General features: G+C 42.2%; 1 protein-coding gene across 1 annotated transcript in view; it reads left to right on the top strand.

Annotated features, from left to right (window-relative positions):
• The window catches only part of ADAMTS6 (ADAM metallopeptidase with thrombospondin type 1 motif 6), a 448,695-nt gene that overhangs the window by 383,761 nt on the left and 42,133 nt on the right, over nt 1–22,801 (top strand). Inside the window, exons 21-22 of the mRNA XM_082243714.1 lie at nt 10,947–11,076; nt 18,895–19,099. Coding sequence (XP_082099840.1) covers nt 10,947–11,076; nt 18,895–19,099 — 335 coding nt within the window. The remainder of the gene's footprint in view (nt 1–10,946; nt 11,077–18,894; nt 19,100–22,801) is intronic.

Below are 22,801 nucleotides of genomic sequence, written 5' to 3' on the forward strand. Positions count from 1 at the left end.
GACTAAGCTGCCCCTTCATAGAGTACAGTAAGTAAGCATTGTCACAGATAGTTTGTTACTGGCAGGATCACTAGGTGAAAGCGCCACATTGCAACTTTATGAATGGCATGTAGACCACAATGTGTAGTAAACATTCCAATGTCCAGCATAAAATTAAATCTACTCTCTGCTATAAATAGGCCCTGTTACCTAAATTGGTTGTAAAATCATTTTGTTTTTACCTATAATCCCCTGTGTTATTTTAAAGTAGGTGCCCCAGTGCATGTTATTTATAAAAGAAATGCTGCTTTATACCTAATTTTAGAGCGACCCTCGGCGCTCACGTGACCACCCACCACTGTTTTCCCCAATGCAACAAATACTGCAGGCGGGGCTGAGAATACATGGCTGACATCAACCGGGAGGAGGGAAGAAGAGCTGTGGGCAGTCATGTGAGCACCGGACGGTCTTGTGAGCGCCGAGTGGGGCTCTGAAATTGGGTATAAAGCTGAATTTTTTTTATAAATAACATAAACTGGGGCACCTACTTTAATATAACACAGGGGATTAAAGTAAGATGACAATAATTTTTGCAGCAGGAGGTAAGGGGTGGGCGCTGACACAGCTGACAAGCAGGGAGGGGGGAGAGGAAGAGGGAGAGGAGGACAGAGGAAAGGTGCCGATAAGGAAGGCACATAAACTGACCACAGTGTCAGGGCTCAGTAGCCGTGATAAACCGTGGTCAGTTTACTGGGGGAAGGATCTGCCAGGTATTTCAGGTGATACAAGGGGCTAAATTACACAGCACAAGCTCTCTGCTGCATAACATGCTTTAAGGGTACAGGATCCATCTTTTTTTTTTCTGTTAGGACAACATACGCTTTAATATTAGCCAGGAGCTATGATTATGGTGCACTGACTGCTGACAATGTAGTGGGACAGTGAGGGGAATTTTGTTTCCCATCTGTTGTCATCAATGACATCAGATGATTTTATTGACCTGAATTACTGAGGGAATTGAGAAACATCACAGAATAAATTGTGTGAATATACCCATCATTCCAATTATGTGAAAAGTGAATTCCTGATAACTTTTGATACCCAGTTATGTACAGATGAAATAAGTAAAGAGGAAATTTGCTTTTTACTCTGTTGGATAATGAAAGAGACTATTCACACAATTTATTGAGAAGATTCTTTATTCTTTCAATAAATCAGCTTTGGAAGGGTTGAAGATAAGCTTTAGTACAAATGCTTCACCTTCTAGCCACCCAGTGTCACCTTCATTGGGGGGCCATACATGCACAGTGTAATTATTAGAGCTGGATGGTGCCTACAGGGCAACTCATGGCTCAAACGTTGTGCAGTGTACAAGGGTGGCTAGGGAACACCCAACACCTATGTGCAAACCAATTTTGGTCCCTAAACTACAATCTGAGAAAGATTGATTTGAACAGTTTTTTTTTTCACATTGTTAGTCCAGTTTTTGAAAAGAGGTGATCACTCACCTTTGGATATAGAATATTTACTTGCACATCTTACTATACACTTTTTCCAAGCTGTTAAATTGCCATTTTTGTACAGCTTTTGAAATCATTACCATTTTCCATTCCTGATGACAACTACGCTGGAAAGGGGGAAAAAATGGCATCCAGAAAATTCAGACATAATGGTTCTTGTAAATGCTCATTTAGCAAAAATTGTGTTTATAATTTGGTATCTTGAAAAAGAATACGTGAATATAAAGCTTCTTTTTCCACTAAGAAGACAAAGGTATTGGCAAAAGGATGAACATCTCATGATTTGATGAGGATGTCAGAAGGAATGTCTGGGTTAACCAGCTTGTTACACTTTTATTGATGCACCATTCACCCGGTTTTGGCACTCTTATTATGGAGAACTGTAAGCCTATACCGACATTTAGTTTTGCGGTTGTCCTTTAAAGCAAACATACCATGAACACATTTGCCATTCAAGGTGTCCAGTATTTTAGAGCTTCAGGGCACAGAGAGTTATAGAAGCGCAAACTGGATTCTGAGGAACATCTGTAAATCCATGAGGGGGTTTGACACTTAATCAGTTACGTTTTTGTTTTCACAAGCATGCTCTTTTATTGTTAGCCATAAATCTTACGGATTGAAAAGCTGTTTTTTTTCCGAAGAGCTGCTTGCAATTATTCCCCTGACACTTTGATTTAATTTATCTAGCGGCATTTTCCATATTATGGGTGATGTCTGATGGGAGCTTTTCCTGCCAGTGATTCCATGCCTGCTACCATTTCAGACAAGAGGATCTGTACCCAAGCAATACTTCCCATGTGATGGGTTTATAGCATTTCCTGCTAATTTCCATACTTAGATGATGCAGAGATTATGGGCAATGAGGAATTTTCACTTTTGATTGACATACCCAAAAAATACCAGCTGAAAGGTTGACATTGGACTTAAACCGTTCTATACAGACTTAAGTAGGGCTAGCCATACACAAATAGGTTTCTTTGGTTCAGGTCACAGGCTGAATGAGAAAAAATCAATGCAGTCACTTTTCGGCTTAAACTTTCCATTCAGAGGATTCAATTTTTAGACTGTTTTTGAGCCAGATGGTGCCCTCCAGTAAACCAGTTCAGGACACAGTAGAGCCTTTTTAGAAGAGAAGATAGCTATATGTCTCACTTCACAATCACAAATCACAAATAGTCAAAAACAAGTAGCTGATTCCTCATTTTAGGATAGCTGGCAGAGCCATGATAATCATTCCTTTCTGCCCCTTGGCCAACTGTACATCCAGAACCGCTGGTTTATAGAACATATACATATACAGCATAATATAATAGAGAAGTTTTCCATGACTGATCTCAAATTTTGAGTTTTTCTGATGAGTTATGTCTGTACTGTCTGTTTTATGAAGGCTATGTTATCTCTCTGAGACATATAGGTGGTGAAGATTCTGCCTATTCTATCATTGGAATCTATTGCCATACCTGTTCAGTAGTAATGTGGCAAACATATGTTACTTTAGTCTGCAGCCAGGTGCTTGGCTAGAGACAAGGAGTAATTTAGGCCACTGTGCTGCGGTGCTCTCTGTGCAACCAATAGACTTAAGCTGAACAAGTTAACACTACCTCGTCTCCATCCCCCAGGGGGACAAGTAGAAGGAGCATAAGAGACTTGATGGTTGGCAGCATTGAATCATGATAGATTAAGTGTTCAGGAAAGAAACTTTACTATGGCAGTTAATTGACCATTGGACTACAATTCCCAATGCAAGCCGGGTATAAGGAGAGAGTGAGCTATATTTTCACAGGGTGAATACTGAGGATAGTCCTTTTTGCTGTGAGAAGACAGAGGTGTGCACATTGCAGCTCCTATGTGCACACCTCTGTCTTCTCCTACAAGTCTGTGCTGAAGACCACAGTCATCCCAGGCAGATCCAGACGTTAGCTGACATCTGAACAGGGGGACCCCTGTAGTTGTATCGCTTGGAATGGTGGTAGGACACTGCTGCCAGTAACCTGTTATTGCTAGCAGGGACTCAGCAGATAAGGACTTTCCATCTAACTAGCAGCATTATTTGGATTTTATTGGGACTGTAATCATGTGCACCACTGTAAAGATTGGGCCTCAGCCCTAGCCAGCTAAGGAAATATGGCTAATGACCGCTCACTCAGATTGCTGCGTCACAAGAACTTTGCCTATTGTGCATAGTAAATATATTTGCTTCCATTCGTAAAGAGTACACTCTAAAGTGGATATAGTCTACTGTTTACAGAGGAGTTATTGCATTATTGATTATCATAGATGTTACTGTTTTCTAATGCCTTTACTTAATGCTGATTTTGTAAATTACCAGGTTTATTCTAAATTAGCTGCACAGATTTCCATTCCATGATGCTATAAACACCTTTCAGGTACTAAACTCACCTCCTTCTCTGTCACTCTCCACACTTGAGGCACACTGCATTTGTCTTTTCTCTCCAGTTTCTCTAAAGATAGCTGTTATCTACCTGCCCCCCCGGATCGGTATCAACCTTTCTTGATGACTTCTCTGCCTGGCTACCCTACTTTCTGACTGACTGACTGACTGACTTCAAAATCCCTATTAATACTAACACTCCTGCCACTTCCAAACTTTTCAGTCTAACCTCCTCCTTTGACCTGAAGCATTGGATACTTGCTTCTACTCACTCTGAAGGCGATATCCTTGACCTTGTTTTCTCCCACCTATGCACTTTGTGCAACCTCTCCAACTATCCTTTCCCTCTCTCTGATCACTACCTTATTGGTTTCACTCTCTCCCTCTCCTCCACCTCCTCTCCCTCCAACCACCTAACAGTTACCCGTAGAAACCTTCACCATTTGAACCTTTTTTTTCTCTACTCTGCTACTGACCACCTCTATGACCAAATCTCATCCTTGTCCTACACCAAGCTAGCCACTTCTGTCTACAACGCTTCACTGTTAGCCTCCCTGGACAAATTGGCCCCGCTCACTATACACAGAATCAGGCCCCTTCAACCTTGGCAAACAGAAGTCTGAAAAAGCATAGCCAGGCTCTTGAGCGCCTGTGGCATAAGACTAGGTCTCAGAAAGATTTCAACCAATATAAATCTGCCCTCAAAAAATACAATTACAGCCTCCGCACTACCAAGCAGACCTATTTTATCACTTCTATTAACAACTTATTATCCAGTCTCGGTCAAATCTTCTCTACCTTCAACTCTCTACTTCATCCTCCACTCCCTCCACCCACTAACTCACTCACTGCCCAGGAGATCGCCAATCACTTCAAACAGAAGATTGATACAATTTGTGAGGATATTCTCTGCTGTTCAGATACCCTCCACGCTTCACATTTCATGCCCACAGGTACAAATAATATTTTCCTCATTCAACCCCAATTCAACCCCACCACTATAGACGAGGTTGCTAAACTACTTGCTATCATCCAGCTAGCCACCTGCCCCTCTGGATCCTGTTCCCTCACGTTTACCCTCTGCCTCTATTCTACACTCTCTAACCCACATCTTCAATCTCTCCCTCTCTTCTGGCATCTTCCCCAACTCTCCAAAACATGCACTAGTCAGCCCCATACTTAAAAAGCCCTCACTGGACCTAAATAATCTTAACAACCTAGGCCCCATTCCCTTGTTACCCTTTTTATTAAAACTCCTTGAACATCTGGTCTACTACAGACTAAACGACCACCTTGCCGAGAATAGCCTTCTTGATCCCCTTCAGTCTGGATTTTGTACTCAACACTCCACAGAAACTGCTCTCCTAAAACTAACAAGCGATCTACTAATGGCCAAATCGAATGGACACTGTTCTGTACTCCTACTCCTGGACCTTTCTGCTGCCTTTGATGCGATTGACCAACCCCTCCTCCTCAAAAAACTCCACACCTTTGGTCTCTGTGACTGCTCTTCACTGGTTCTCTTCCGACTTATCCAACCACACTTTTCCTCCTCTACTCTTCCTTTCTCTGTTAGGTTCCTCCAAGGTTCTGTTCTTGGACCTCTCCTATTTTCAATTTACACCTCCTCTCTGGGTCAGCTCCCATGGCTTCCAATACCAACGCTGACTTCACCCAAATCTATTTCTCTACACCTCAGCTAACTCCCTCAGTCTCCTCATGTATCACTAATTTACTAGCAGATATATCAGTCTGGATGTCACACCACTACCTCAAACTCAATCTATCCCAAACCGAACTTATAACTTTTCCTCCACCATGTGCCCATTTACCTGATATCTCTGTCAAAATCGGTGGCGCAACTATCAACCAATCACCACATTCCAAGGTCCTAGGTGTAGTTCTGAACTCTCTTTTACGCCCCACATTCAATCACTGTCCAAATCTTGCCGCCTCAACTTTCGAAACATCTCCAAAATGCACCCATTTCTAACCATTAACACAACAAAGCTCTTAATTCACTCCCTGGTCATCTCTCACCTCGACTACTGCAACTCCCTTCTCATTGGCTTACCTTTACATAGGCTATCCCCCCTTCAATTCATCATGAATGCTGTTGTCAGACTCATCCACCTTATCGATTGCTCAGTGTCCGCTACTCCTCTCTGTCAATCCCTCCACTGGCTTCTGCTCACCCAACAAATTCAATTCAAAATACTAACAACAACTTACAAAGCCATCCACAACTTAGCCCCCAGCTACATCACTAGCCAGGTCTCAAAATACCAACATAATCCTTCTCTTCGTTCCTCTCAAGACCTCCTGCTCTCTAGCTTCCTCGTCGCCTCCTCTAATGCTTACCTCGAAGACTTTTCCAGAGCCTCTCCAATCCTATGGAACTCCTTACCCAGTCTGTCCGACTATCTCCTACTCTGTTAGCTTTTTGACGATCCCTGAAAACCTTTCTCTTCAGAGAAGCCTATCCTACCCACACCTAACTACTGTATTTTCATTTTCTCCACAGCTCCTCCCCCACAGTTATTACATTTTGTTTCACTTGACACTCCTTTCTAGATTGTAAGCTCGAACAAGCAGGGCCCTCTGGTTCCTCCTGTATTGAAATGTATTGTAACTGTATTGTCTGCCCTCATGTTGTAAAGCATCACGCAAACTGTTGGCGCTATATAAATCATGTATAATAATAATAATATTAATGAATATCATTAAAACGTCAAGGTTAAGATGCTCACTGGTAGCTTACTATAGTCACAAATTAGGTGAAATATCTAGGTAATAATCAGGATTCCTGCACGTGATAACAACTGGATCTCAAGTAATCAATATATAATCTAGAGTCAGTTGACTTAAAGGATAAGTTCACCTTTGAGACCATGTTACATGTTACACCCCTTATTTACTGTGTGATGTGTAACATGCTCCAGCAGCATACACTGCCGCACAGCCCCACCACCTTGATTCTTCTCTTGTGTTGGCGGGCAGTGGTTCTTCTCCCCACACCCACTGTCACAATTTAAAAATAGCTCTGCCCACACAGCAGCGTCATTCATTCACAGCGATCTCCGAATTAATGGAGTACAACTACCATCTGCCTCTGCGGCAGATGGTATGTAGTTCTCAATGATCTGCGAGGGTGCTGTTGATCGCTTTCATAGATCATTAAGCTTCCTACACTTTAGTAACTGTCTGCCCATATGGAAGGGGTAGACAGCTATACTGTGAGTGAGTCTGCAGAAGCCTGACATTGCACTTGTGTTCAGTAGATCAATGCTTCTCAGGCTCCCGAGGGAAAAAATAATGCAGATTATGTTTCTGCCAAAACATATGCACCATCTTTATTCATAATAGGTATATATATTTGTAAAAAATAAAAACACAACTTTTAAGATTTTACAAGCAATTACAGAACACACCTAGTTGAATGTGACTACTACTACATATAGGTTTGAAAGCGGAATTTCAAGTATAGTTTTTTTATACATAATTAAATTGGTCCAGCTTGTACCAATGCAGCTAATCATATGCCATACCTGGCTAATGGTCCTGGAAGCTGGAAATCAAAGAAGTAGACCCCACTACTCTCTCCACCTTGTCCAATCAGAGAATGCTTTGCATTTATTCAGCTCCCATGCCCGGCAGCAAACTTTCTGTGTTCAGCATGCCGCAGGCCGGCCGCTTAGCACAGGACCCAGAAGCTAGTGGAGATCACTGGAGTAGCGGTGTCTACTACAGTGATTTCCAGCTTCCAGAGGGATCAGCCAGGTATAGTATATACATAGTAACAGTGATTCAAGCTGAACTAATGTAACTATGTATAAAATATCCAAAGCTGGGATTCATGTATAAGAAAAACTGAGAACCCAACTTCCAGCGTTTCTGTAAAGTGCAGGTGGTGTCATTATCTCTTGCCGATTTATGTAACGGCAACATTGATGTCACCAGAGCCACCCGGAAGTTTCAAAAGCCAAATTCCCAATTTATTTCTCGCAACTTTGTGTATTTTGTGTTTACCATTGTTTATGCACTTTTTCAATACAGATGGTGCAAGTCTGTCATTTATGTGGACCTTTTTCATGGAAGGTCCTCTTTAATGCACAATGATCAGATGTCGTTTTATATGTTATTTCAAAAGAAATGGAAAGACTATACATTTCCTTTAAGTTGTGTTTTTATTATCACCATTGGCCAATGAAACAATGTAGACAGGCTAGAGCAACTGGAGTACAATTTCTGTAACCCAGCATATACATTAGCAACTCTGTCAATATCTAACTGTTGCCTGTATAGAACTTCAGAGTAACATTTTATTTTCGCAAAGTGTCCTCAGTTGCTACATACTTCAATAAGGATGTTAATTAATGAGATGTTCAGAATGATGTTATTATGAATGGCTGTAAAGGAGTCTCCTATTGAATGGTAAAACCCTTGCAGTCTATGACAATATCACACAGAGGCCCCTGTGAAGTGCTTTTTACTGTGTGGTGGGGTGATGCGCCCTCTCTTGTGATCTATCAGCCTAATATGGCTGGGGGGCCGCTTGAAGCCTATTCAGAAGAATAACCTTGAGCTGGAGGTGCGAAATGAAAAGTGACAGAGCTTTATAATCAGAGAGCATTGAAACTAAAAGAGGACCCTTTGTGTTTCTGTGTGAGGTGGCACTTTCCCACAGTAAATGATCATATTTCATTCAAATGGCAACCATCTTTTCCTTAATTTGATTACAAGCATGTAATTAGTAGGATGTACACTTAGCCCGTCTCTAAAAGATCATAAATAGAAATACTGCGGTATTTCAGATGGATTTGTGGGATCATATTATAATACAGCACCTTAGTAAAGGACCACTGTTGGGAAAAATATTATATTTTGATAACTGTAAGTGGTTAATACTTGGTATGATAGTAATCATTTCTTTGCAATTTTAAGGTTTTTTTTTATGTTTCTTCAAATTTAAACGCAGAAAAAAAAAATCTCCAGGAAGAGTGACAGTTACTGGAGTTAAGAAAATCTATCAGGCCTTGTTCACACGAGTGAATCTACGCATGCCTTTGTGTGAAGTGCTGTGTTTACCCACCCGGGATGCAAATCTGTTCTGTACATTCCCATGCAGGCAGGTCCATTCATATCTATTGAGATGCAGCAGCTGCACGGACATAGATGCTGGTCCCAATTTGACAGTCATGCAGATGCAGGTACGTGTCCCTGAATGCAGACAATGTGCGTTCAGGAGCGCACCTGTGTGGCTTTTAAATTAGGACCAGCAGCTGTGTCCATGCAGCCGCTGCATCCCAATAGATATGAATGGGACTGCCTGCACATGGATGCACAGAACACCTGTACATCCAGTGCAGGCAAATACAACCCCTGACACAGATGTCCTCTTAGATACACCCGTGTGATCGAGGCCTTAGGTTCATAAACACAGTCGTATTGTTGTCCATACCCTCAGGTTTTGTTGCTAGAGTTCCATGGACTATGATAAAACCTTCTTAATGGCTATCTTAAACATGGGCGTATATCAGTGCCATCTTAAGAGCATTATAGGCCCCCGGGCAATGCAGTGCACTGGGGCTCTGCCTACACAATCACCCATGAGAATAAAAATGCAAATTATTAATAAGGCTGTATTTATTGGTACCTTCAACAAAATCAGGCTTTAGACATTAACACGTTTGGACAATATAACACAAGCTTGAAAAACAAAAAAACAATAATAATTTCTGCACATAAAAAAAAGTTAGTACTTATCCTTTCTGTCTTTCTTTCCTTTCTATATAAGCAACAAATTATTCAGCACTAAATCAAAAACCTAACATAAAAGCAGCTGAACACTGAAAAAGGTCAAACCAACCAAACCTTAAAACCTGAAACATTGTTTCTTTCCTTTCTGCCATGCTGGCTTCCACTTTAGGCTTCTACAGCAGTGCCCCCGTTCTTGTGGCTTGCGCTGAAGCTGTCCTGGTGTGTGCCTGTCTCCTGGTGGACCTTGGAAGCAGACAGACACTACTGCTGCTGCGGGCACCTCTCCATGGCCTGATTAACCTGACAGCAGTGCCAGGCTAATGATAGCTTCCAAGTTCGGCGGCTGGGTCCAATGAACACACTCTCGACTCGACTGTCCTGTGTGTGCCTGTTTCCGTGGAGGAGGACAGGCATTCTTGGAGTTGTGGGCTCCCCCTCCACGGGCCAAGTGGCCTGACAGCAGTGCAGGGTCAACAGGCACTTGCCACCTGCTAAGTTCGGCGGCGGGATGCACACGGGAGTCGGGACTAATGCTTGGCTGGGGCTGGGGCTGAGGCTGGGTCCGCTAGGCAGGTTGGCCCCCTGGGCAACTCCCCAGCATGCCCATGTGGTAAGACAGCCCTGGCATATATGTAGATCTTGATTGCCAATTGCTGTATAATAGTGTTGCTGGTTTTGTTGCCCTGTCAAAGAAAAGGCCTGAACAAGGATCTTCATGGCAGGATCACCAGACATTGTTTTAAGGAAAGCTGCAGATTTAAAAATACTAAAAATGACTTCTGAAGCTACAGTGACATGTTAAGCTTATATGAGATTTTAGTGATTGGGTGTACATGTTCAGAAATCAGTGATTACCCACAGTAAAGTGGGATTGAACATCTAGTGCAAAAGAAACATTGAAGCCAATCAATAAGATTCTTTTTTTTTCCTTTAACAAACTATTAGTTGGTATGGCCATCAGCTTCACTTTGTTGCAATATTTGTAAATCAACTGTAAATGCTGTTGTATCTAGCTAATTTGTAAGCAAAACTTAGGAAGTATTATGACATTTTGGGGTTGATTTATTAAATCTGGAGAGCACAAAATCTGGTGCAGCTCTGCATAGAAACCAATCAGATTCCAGGTTTTATTGTCAAAGCTTGATTGAACAAGGTGAAGTTGGAAACTGATTGGCTCCCATGAACAACTATAACCGATTTTGCACTCTCCAGTTTTAATAAATTAACCCCTCTGTGTTTCTGAAAATCAAAGTTATGTATGAGTTTTTATCCTCATTGAGTACCTTGTTTTCCAGGTATACAGAGACAGGAGGTGGTCTGTAAAAGACTGGATGATAACTCGGTTGTGCAGAATAATTACTGTGATTTGGACAGCAAGCCGCCGGAAAACCAGAGGGCCTGTAATACAGAGCTTTGTCCACCCGAGTAAGTGCTACTACAGCTTTTTATATGCTATAGAAAATTGTTACTGAAAAACTTAAGTTGGGAAATGTATTAGTTTAATTTTTTTTTAAAGCTGAACTCCAGGCAAGTATCTTAAATACACAGATAAAATAAATGTATTAATTCTGTTTTACTTACCAAAGGATTTCCATTCCTGTTTGCATAGTTGTAAGGTTTACACAGCCCTCTCCTATAGCACTGCCTGGGGAATGACACCACTCTTTCTGTTACAACTAAGAATTATACTGCTGACACGAATCTGCCCCTGGACAGTGAAAGAGCAGCAGCACACTGATGAAGTCATCTCTCTGCTCCTCCTGTCAGTGTGCTCCTTGCCAGTGGAGTTTGATGCAGATCTCCTGGCTAACATTGTTGCTCCTCTCTCTCTCCCAGTTTTCTACTGGACAGGGGATTTAAAAAGACTTATATCAAGCCAGATTCTAATTGCAGTAAAATACATTTCCAAATACTGGCTGTTATCATGTTCTCATAGGAAAGGTACTTAAGGCAGCAGAGCAAACCAGCGCAACAATTAATCAAATGCCTGGTACACACAATGAGATTATTAGACGAATGATTGTCCGTTTTTTTTTTTTTTTTTTGCATGCTAGTCTAATATTGAAAATGAAGAGTTTAGTAAAGTTATGAAAGATCTTGTACGACAGAATAAAAATTTGGAAGTGATGTAATGAATTGTAGTGTATTTGTATTCTATTTTCGAATGAGAACTGTACTGATTAAACGAAAATCGTACAATCTGGTATCTCAACCTTTTCAACACAAAGGAACCCTTGAAATAACTTTCCGGTCACAGGGAACCCCTGTTAAAAAAAAACAATATGTCCACAACTCCCAAGAATTACCCCCCTTGCAGATAGCTAAAGAGATCATTGTAGTCTGTGTGAAATTATCTGAAAGGTAGAAATTGCTCATTGCTAAAAGAACCCCTAGCAAACTCTGGAGTATCCCTAAGGTTCCACAGAAGCCTGGTTGAGAAACCCTGGCCTAGAGCATCTTCTCCATGCCTGGAACAGTCCCTATTAGTAAGTCTAATTAGCTCTGTTCATAGCTCATAGTCGTGCGTAGGGATATAGACATATACTCTATCAAAGTGAAAATTGCAAGGCTCATCCAAAAACTCAGATCAGATATTCACTCCACAGACTGCCACATCTACAAATGTTCAGCCAGCGAGCCAGGGGAGCAAAGCAACAGTAAAGTAAACCTGTTTCCCCTATCCTCTAGGCCAGTAGTCTCCAAACTGCAGCCCGGGGGCTGGATGTGGCCTTTTGCTTGCCTTTATCCAGCCCTTGGGGCACTTTTCCTTCCACCGATACAAGACATTATTCATCAAACTGACACCAACCATGGGGCACTATTCCTCTCACTGACACCAATGATGATGCAATTTTCCTCCCGCTGACACCAATGAAAGGGCACTATTCATCTCCCTAACAGCAAAGATGCATTGTTTGCTCCTACCGACACCAGGAATCTTCTACTCCTAATGGCCGCAGTCTGCCCCCCCCCCCCTAAAGTCTGGAGGACAGTAAACTGGTCTTTTGTTTAGAAAGTTTTGAGACCCCTGCTCTAGACAAAACAAGCAGTTATTTTAGATTTTTCCAGAATTGGGCTTTAAAGGCCCCCCCCCCCAACCCACTAATGCCTTTCAAGCAAACCCTTACTGCTTTTTTCTCAATCGTAGCCACCACCAAACCACCTGCTGCCAGTGTGCGCTAAAGCCCATTGGAAGCAGTGACGTTCTTTCCATCTTGTGGCGGTGAATGTGCCTAGCAATTGCCAGCTAGGCCCAAGCACAGCATCATGTGAGGAAGTCTGATCCCCTATATCTGGAAGCATTGGGCTTTTTAGGCCAGTTTCTGATGTAGGAATGTTTGGCTAGAGATGTATGTATTTGTGTCAGGGGTGGGGGCAGCTATACACAGACAGTGCCTCTTTACAAATACATTTTCTATTTTAATTGGCGAGAAGCAGAGTACACTATTTTGCTGCTCAAGGCATATGATGAAGTCCCTTTAGATATTACTCAGAAGTTTGTGGAGACAGAGTTTAGGGGAGGGACAGAGCCCAGCGCACACAAACATCCTTGGGGTCCAAGAGGAGAATGTGTTTTGTAGTAAGAAGGAATTGACTTAAGTCTCAGAGAAGGTTTTGTTGTTAATTTAAGGATTTATTGTGGTCTCTGCTGGAGTGCTTGTGTCTGAAGCTGAAGGCTGTTTACCATTTGTACAGCTGAGGATCTTGACAGTCTGTGAACATGATAAATCTATCCAACTAAACATTATTTCTCCTTGTGCATATGTGAAGGATGAAGTGGCTCAACAAACATTTGGAATTAGTTTATTGGAAGCAGCCTCTCTTGAACCCTAGTGGGGCAAGGGATCTCTAGCTAAAGCTGAGCAGACTGAAATCTCTCCCTCGGGAATTGCGTTCCCAAACAATAGTATAATCTCTTAAGGCAAGTATTGACTGGGCCTCGATCGCTCTGCTTGGTGCCGTCTACATCTTATCACTACACACAATTTAGGACATAGCTCATTCTGTAAATGGTTATCTTGCTGGAATAATCCCTGAAAAACTCTACTTTATGTATGAAAGTCAACAGATGGTTATGATAACACTCCCATTAAACTGTACCAGAATTCTACACATGTATCATTTCCTCTGCTGCTGTGCATATAAGATACTGCTGCTTCTGTTTTCTGGGAATTGGGATACTGAAAACTGTGCAAAAGATGAAAAGGCAACTGTAGTTTCTGCCACAGATGCCTTTCATAGGATATGATATTTGCAAAAAGCTCCTCTTGTGCCTCCCTAGGAAATAACAATGGCAAGAGCAAAAACACTAAGGCCGGTGTTCTAAAATTTAGTCGGACCCGTGAAAATTCCGGACCCTCATCACTTCCGGTCACTTCCGGTGACGCTCCGTCACCACCAGCTGGTGCGACAGCTGGTGCAAGCCCCGGTGCGCATGCGCACAAGAAATTTTCCAGGCCCGATGAAATTTTAAGACTTACGAACAGCTGACTGAGAGGAGGAGGGGCTGAGGTGGGAAAGGAAGTGAATACTCATACTAAATAGTAATGATAAAAATGTTTAGTATTTCTTCTTCTTTTTTTTTTTTTTATCATTACTATTTAGTATGAGTATTCACTTCCTTCCCGCCTCCTCTAAGTCAGCTCTGCAACATGTTCCTTGCTCGATGACGCGGCGGTGTTGTAAAATTTTCCTGCGTCGGTGTGTGCGTCCCACCTCTGCCCCTCCTCCTCTCAGTCAGCTGTTCGTAAGTCTTAAAATTTCATCGGACCTGAAAAATTTCTTGTGCGCATATGCACCGGGGCTCGCACCAGCTGTCGCATCAGCTGGTGGTGACGGAGCATCACCGGAAGTGACGAGGGTCCGGAATTTTCACGGGTCCGACGAAATTTTAGAACACCGGCCATAGATGGAACAACTTTCTTTCCTGCAACCACGGACAATGCTGACAGGGGAATCCCTCCCGCTGTGTTCTCCTGGCAGGGGGCCACAAGGTTGTCATAGCCACTAGCAAAAATCACATGTAAAATCAGGCATGCTGGTTGTACCCAAGTTGATCAATAGATTGACTTAAGAAAATTCAGCCTGCCCATATATGGGTTTATTCTTGGCTGGTTTCTGCTGAACCATCCAAGATTAAAACTGTCTGTGGCCGCCTTAAAACTGACCATATACGGCTCAAATTTTCAGGCGATTCCTGTGATCCAAATGAAACTTGAGAAGTAGGTGGCCCTGCCACCCCCACTTGGCTCAACAAGCTTCAATTGATAAATGAATGGAACTTACTGTCAGAATACAATAGACAGTGTGGGAGATTAAACCATCCACACAGTTTAACATGGAAGGGGAAAGTGTAAATTTGTTCAGCCCACTCTGCTAAACGAGTGCAATTCTTACCTGCATGGCCGGCTTTAGGTGAATGGGACCATCTAAAGTCAACAATGCTCCTTTGTCTCATATGCAGATATTACTTCCATTCAGACAAAAGATCTTGGTAGATTGGTGGGCATGTTTAGTGTCAGTAAATGGGAAGCATATTCAAGTAAACATGTTGTTTAAAGTGAAACTGTGCTTTACCCATGCAGTGCAGAGCAACAGATTCATTGTAATACCACCCTCCTGTCCCAGCTATACCATCTTTTGCTCTCCCTCTGCTCAGTTCAGCTACTGAAAACAAAGGAAAGAGCCCTGTGTAAGCTCTGAGATACTCTAGTTAGAGCTTACACGGGGATGAGGACTGCCTTCCTGCTCCAATGTAACAGTATTGGGCCAAGTACCAGCTATGCCACATGAGAGGTAGAGAAGGGAGTTACATGATCCTCTATACACAGAAGTACAAGATATTTTCCTACGTGAATGTGGAGCAAAAGACGTTCCTAAGGATGCTATTTTTCCATACCAAGGTGAATATGTACTGTTGGGAAGGGGGTGAATCACAGGTTTTATTTAACACTGAAAAAACATTTTTTTTCTACCTTAATGCATAGAACAGACAGCAGAAAGCTATTGTCGACATCAGCATGAAGTGTGGCTCAGGTTGGTAAGTCTGGTTGTGTGGGAGGTTAGTAAGCTGCAGGGAAATAAAGCATCCATGTGGTCAAAATGTTAAATAATATATTTATTTCCACATTGGAATTCAATGGTTTCTAGCCTACTCCTAATCTTGAACCATCTTGACATTTATAAACTTACTTTGTGACGATCCCCACACAATTACAATGCTGATGTTAACAAAATGAAAGTGGATGCTGTGATCATAGATCTCCTGAAATGGTTATTGTGTTGGGAGGAGGGTTGGAGTTTTGAAGCTAAGATGTGTATTTGCAGCTCTTCTCACCCCACAGACAACCCTCCCTAATGACACATTGTTCACTGCCTGTTATCATACCTTCCACACTCCTCTCTTGCACATTTTGCAACCCCCCCCCCCTTTTCCTTCTCTGTAGTTCTTTTGCACTCCTCTCCTGTACATACTGGCCACTGTCATACCCTCTGCACTTTTCTCTTGCAAATTTTGCCCCCCCTCCCCTCCCCTTCCCTATGATACATTCTGCACTCCTCTCCTGCCCACTGTCATACCCTCTGCACTCCTCTCTTTTACATTTTACAACCTCCCTCTTCCTTGTCAAACCTTCTCCACTCCTCTCCTGCACATACTGCCTACTGTCATACCCTCTGCACTCATTCCTTGCACATTTTGCACCTTCCCATCATATATTTTGCAATCCTCTCCTGCACATACTGCCTACTGTCATACCCTCTGTAATCTTCTCTTGCACATTTATTGCTGGGATAAGGTCATCCAGCGGCCATGGCAAATATGCCAAACTGTGCCCACCACCCTTCTTTTAGGGTAAGGGTCAGGGCGCCCCCATCCCTGCATCCCTTCTGCCCACCCCTTGTCCTGGCCCTGTTTTCCCCCATGCCTTCCCCATCATACCTTTCACACTCCTCTCCTGCACATACTGTTCACTGTCATACCCTTTGCACTCCTCTCTTGCACATTTTGCAACCTCCCCCTTCTCTGTCATATTTTCCACACTCCTCTCTTGAACATACTGCCCACTATCATACCCTCTGCACTCCTCTCCTGCACACACTGCCCACTGTCGTACCCTCTGCACTCTTCTCTTTTACATTCTGCCTGCTGTCATACCCTCTGCACTCTTCTCTTTTACATTCTGCCTGCTGTCATACCCTCTGCACTCTTCTCTTTTACATTCTGCCTGCTGTCATACCCTCTGCACTCTTCTCTTTTACATTCTGCCTGCTGTCATATCCTCTGCACTCTTCTCTTTTACATTCTGCCTGCTGTACCCTCTGCACTTAGCTCCTGCACATATTCCATGCTGTAATAACCTCTGTACTCCTCCTGCACACACTGGCCACCCTAATATTCTCCATACTCCTTTCCTGCACTACTGCCCACTGCCATACCCCGACACTTCTCTACTGCAAATGCTGTCTTCTCCTCTCCTCTCTTCCGCACATTTTACCCACTAAACCAGTTCTTCATCATTCATTATTTGTATTATCACCAGCCTTTACTATTCTGGAACTGGCACACTTTTGCTTGTGTATATAATCTGTATATTTAGCTGTTTGCCTGGAATTCAAGCTTTATATGTGTTTCATACTACATATGCTTTTTTTAATAAACCTGTCAGAGCCAATGCCTTCAAATGAAACAGTCAGCTTTTTACATAGGTCGATACGTAGATGTGACAGCGATAATGTTTTATTTGTGAGTTATATATTGAGTATTGGAAACATAAATTCAATTTCTAGGAAAATGTATGCCCTCGGGTTGATACTTCTGTTTCTTGAAATGCGCTGGAAAGCTTGTGCAGTCTAAATAATGGAGTCTCTTGTGAAATAGTTTTGTTATAAAAGTATAACAGAGCAGCACTATACCCTTGAATCCAGCTTCAGTTATTACAGATGTAAAAAAACATCACAAAGACTTTCTTTAAGACATAAAACAGATTGACTGCCTGTTACATAGGATTCCAGCTGTCATTTTTCTACCTTATAATTGAAGGCCTAAAGTGTATGTATAACCTTATTTTTTAGTTTTAGAAAGAATAGGAAAAAATAAGATCTCCTGCTAACTTTTTATCATTACTTGTGTCCCTGCTGGGTATCCTCTCTTATTGTCATAGTGCCCATTATCACTGAGACAGAAAGAATGGAAAATCCAAAAGTGTACAAGTTTCACCAGAACAAGAGTCAGGCCCGTTTCCCACCAGCGGACCATTAGATCCGCCTGTCAGTTTTTTAGGCGGACCCGATCGGACCACCCATTGATCACTCTGGTTCTGCGGATGTCAACGAACATGTGTCCGCTGACACCCGCCAGGCATCCGATCCGATAAAATCCAATAAAAATAGACGTTTGCCGATACGTTAGTCCTCCATCCAGTGGATTGGATTGGATAACATTTAGATGGAATCGGACATGCAGTGCGTTTCCATCCAATAGAGGAAAGTGGGCTGTGTGCATAGCAGAGCAGACACGGACCTGCCATCCGGCTGCTCAGCGGGGATCAGCGAAGAGATCCCCTGCTAAGCAGGCGGATTCTGCTGAGACAGATCCGCTCCATCTGAAAGAGGTCTTAAGGGGAAATCTTCTAGTGGGGGCACCTGTCCCTGTGACAACAATCTAAGAGAGGAAGTCCCCTTACTTAGTAAAGGCTTGCTCTAAAACATTTAGCACTTTCCAGTTAGAAGAGTGGTATTAATGTTGATCCTTCTGAATAAATTGTGGGATAAAGAAAGTGGCTAGCCAGATTCATGCACAGTTGTTCTTTTGAACCAGTGTGGTACAAATATGCAAACTTGAATGCTTCTTCTTAGGCTCCATGCACACTTCTGGTTAGCATTTCTCATTGGAGCTTTCTGGCAGAAAAAATGCTAAACTCTCCTAAACTCGCCTAAACTGTGTACAAAACGGCTCTATATGAGCATTTTGTTTATGCCAAGAGAACTGTTTTTTTTTTTTTTTAAGTCCAATGTGCATGGAGCCTTATAGGGAGGGGGGAGAGAACACTGAAGGCCCCAGCCTTTCATGGCTGAAAACAATCATTGGCTGGGAAAAGGCATCCTGGCTGATCAGTTCTTCCCCCTCCCCCCATCTGCTAAGAGAAACTATCCAAGTTTTCAGTCTGTTCTGTACTTTATAGAGGCATGCATTGCTTATCTAGCTAGTCTGATGTATCCTGTTGTGTGTTCTTATGTCAACAGGTGGTTCATAGGTGACTGGTCCGAATGCAGTAAGACATGTGATGGGGGAATGCGCACACGCACAGTGCTTTGTATTCGGAGGATAGGACCTTCAGAAGAAGAGACCCTGGATGACATCAGCTGCTTGACGCACCGGCCAATTGAAAAAGAAGCTTGCAATAACCAGTCTTGTCCCCCTCAGTGGATTGCTTTAGATTGGTCCGAGGTGAGACTTTATGTAGTTCCCATGTTTCATTAACCTTATATGCAGCACTTTATAGCATCATTTAGTACATAGAGGCACTCCAATCAGTTGCTGCCAGAAAAGAGTCAAAAGAAGTAAAGAGTGGATGGCACATAGGTGGATGAGACACAGGGTCCAAAGCGACAGCCTTAATAGTGAAAGTGTAGCAAAGACAGTGGACTGACTGCAGCAACACTGGCATGCATTGATAGAAAGCAGCTCACAGGAGATGAAGGAATCTCTAAGCAGCATGAAACACAAAAACAAAAGAGCGCCACTGTAAGTGCAGTATGCATAAAAAGTCTGTAACTCTATTAGACAATTGGCAATTTACAAGATGATGGACAATGGAGCGCATGTCAAACCCTCCAGGGGTCAGTGAGGTTGTGACACAGGAGGGACGTGTGGAACCAGATGTATCCGTGCGGGTAGTAAACAATACAGACTGCTTCTAGCCCGGCACTCCACGAGATAGCATGCACAGACCACCAAGTCCCTGGTCGGGTGTGACGTCAGCAATGGGGGCGAGAAGGATGGGTGTGGCTACCCACGGCTCCTTTCTGAAAGCTCAAAGCATTGTTTACCACCCGCACGGATACATCGGGTCCCACGCGTCCTTCCTGTGTCACAACCTCACTGACCCCTGGGGGGTTTGACATGTGCTCCATTGTCTATCATCTTGTAAGTTGCCAATTGTCTATTAAATTTACAGACTTTTTATGCATACTGCACTTAGAGTGGCGCTCCTTTGTTTTTGTGTTTTATGCTGCCAGAAAAGAACATATCATCAGCACTCACAGAGGTAAAGACATACACACAAGTACTTGCCTTAGCTGACTTCCAGTATATTTTTGAGTTCTAAGAAAAAATCAGAGTATTTAGAGATAACCCATGCAAGCACAAGAAGAACATATCACCGTCATTCAGTTAAGTTGGCCCTAAATTATTTGTTATTTTTCCGTTCAGCCAAAGGACCGAACGAAAAAAAACAAACAAACAATGGATTCCTCAATCTACGCAAGCAAGGACAATCGAGGAATCCTCCTCGCGGGGACATTGTTGGAAAATTTTCCAAAAAGGCTGTTCAAAAAAAGCTGATCTATCAATTTACTTCTGTTGAACAGCACATGGATCAAATTTGAGGTGGTCACTGCTGAACCTATCTACAGCCAGCTTTAGTATCCCTGGTGGGAAGTAAACTTAGAACCCCAGCATTGTAATACACTAGTGCTAACCTCACACTAGCATATTCCGTCCCATAATTAATGCTTTTTATTAAAGGCTCTATAGCCAGTATAACTGATTTAGAATAATAGTAATCTATTAATAAATCACCGCTGCTGTGCGGTAAAATAACACTATACTTTATTTTGTTACAGTGCTTGTCAGAAGCCTTTAACCAAAGTCTAAATTTGTTAAGACTTTCCAATTCGTTACTGTTAATAATGATCATTGATTTTAATTTACATGCTGTACAAAGAGAATTCTATCTTTTTGTTTGAGTTGCTGAACAAACAAACACCAACTACTATGCAGAGCTTTCCTCATTTTTTTAAGCACTTACTAAATTTAATTTATTGGTAAGAAAATATTAACATCTTGAAAAAAAGGTTGGGGAATAGTGCCGTTAAAAAAATAAATTCAAAACTGGAGCTACTCTAGTGTGACATTGCAGGGCTATAGTTACTCTATGGTATAAGCCTATAATACATTTGATAAGTTGTTAAATGGCTAACCAGTTAGCTATAGCAGCAGTGATACCTGCCGTCTTACCTTCTTTTCTTGAGTTAGGGTCTGGTATTGCGATCTTTTGTCCACTTGTGTCCACTTCAAGTAGGTTTTTCACTCCTATACGGTCTATGCAACCCACTTAAAGCAGGTCAGAAGGAGGTCAAATGAATTCTGAATGATTTCTGAAGCATCTCAAACTGATGCCATCTACACAGGCTTTAGGTCCTACTTGACACAGGCATAACTATCCATACACCAGTGCAAAGGGCCATGTCCCATGCATCCATAGGCAGGCAAACCTATTTGTGTCTATTGGGATATAGCAGCTGCACAAAAAACAGCCACTGGTCCCAATTTGACAGCTGTGCAAGTGCGGGTTCTTGTTCCCTGTCTGCATTCGGGAACACACACTAGCACCGCTGTTAAATTGGGACCAGTGGCTGTGTCTATGCCGCCGCTACATCCTTATTGACATGAACAGGACTGTCGGCATGTGAATGCACGGAACACCTGTGCATTCTGTGTGTGTAAAGATGTCCCTTCGCACGGGTGTATGAATTGGTAGGACCATGTAAATGAGGCCCTAAATGTATCTAAAATCAAAGAACACAAATGTTAAAAATTGCAGCTTATCACTCCTTAGATGAGGTGGCTGCATTCAGGTATTTTCTGTACTTGCCGAAAATATTCATAGACTAAAAAAAGAAAACGAATGCAGCAACCACATTTACATACTGGTAAACTGCAATATATTACTTTTGTGTTCTTAAGTTTAGATATTCTCTCACCGATTGCTGCCCGGCCACAGTACTTAAAGTGGCAGGGCGGCACGGGCAGGCTGGATCACTTACATCTGCGGCCACTGTGTCCACACGATAAACGCTAGGCGATCTCATGATCACAATGTTAACAAAGCTGTCATAACTATAGTGATGCTGAGATTGGCCCACAGCTATCACATGGTACCTGGGACAATCACAGCACCCTGAACCATGTCATACCTGCGGGCCAATAAGAGCACACAATAGTAATTCATAGCTGTTATGAATGTAACCCAGTCAAGACAGTTTGAAACATTGCTGTTACAGTGATCATCCCTGTTAAAGCAATCAAATAATCCTAGAACACACTCACACACACGTCACACACACACAAGACAAGACATGCAGAATACATTTTTGTCAAAATTTATGAAGAAACTTGATTTTATTGGATATGTTTTATAAGAGAAAGTAGAAATATTGGGGTTTTTTTTTTTCAAAAATTTCAGTCTTTCAGTTTATTTAGCAAAAAATAAAAAACGCAGTGGTGATCAAATGCCACCAAAAGAAAGCTCTATTTGTGTTAAAGAAACTGATATCAATTTAATTTGCATACAATGTTACATGATGGCTCAATTGCCAGTTAAAGTAGCACATTGCTGAATAGCAAAAAAATGGCCTGGTTATGTAAAACTTTCCAGAGGTCAAGTGGTAAAGACTCTTTAACGGAATGTTCCTGATAAAAGGGGCAACCAATAACAGTCCTGATGGAGTTTTTTTCCCAAACATACAGCAAATGACTAAGGCTGGATAGACAGAAACTGCACTGAGAAAGAGCGACACATTGATCAATCTGTCAGGCCCATAGTGTTCACGTACCTGATAGATCTGCCCAGTTTTTTCCCTGACCTTATTTATATGCTGTTTACACATTCAACTTTATGTGGAGAAAAAAAAAAATCTGTTGCAAAAAATTTTCTGTATGCTGAAAAATACTTTCAATCAATAACTGAGCTCTACCAACCTTTTGTACTTTTTTTTTGTTTTTTATTGGTTGAGCCAGATGGACTTTGTAACTATATATGTAACTATGTTTATTGTGTACTCATTATCGCGTAAAGCTGAAGACATTCTGTGAATGGATGAGTGGAGGGGAGGCAGTGGCGAACCATCAATTCACAGAATGTTGATG

This window comes from Pelophylax lessonae, assembly GCF_965119305.1.
Source record: "Pelophylax lessonae genome assembly, chromosome: 1".
Taxonomy (NCBI): domain Eukaryota; kingdom Metazoa; phylum Chordata; class Amphibia; order Anura; family Ranidae; genus Pelophylax; species Pelophylax lessonae.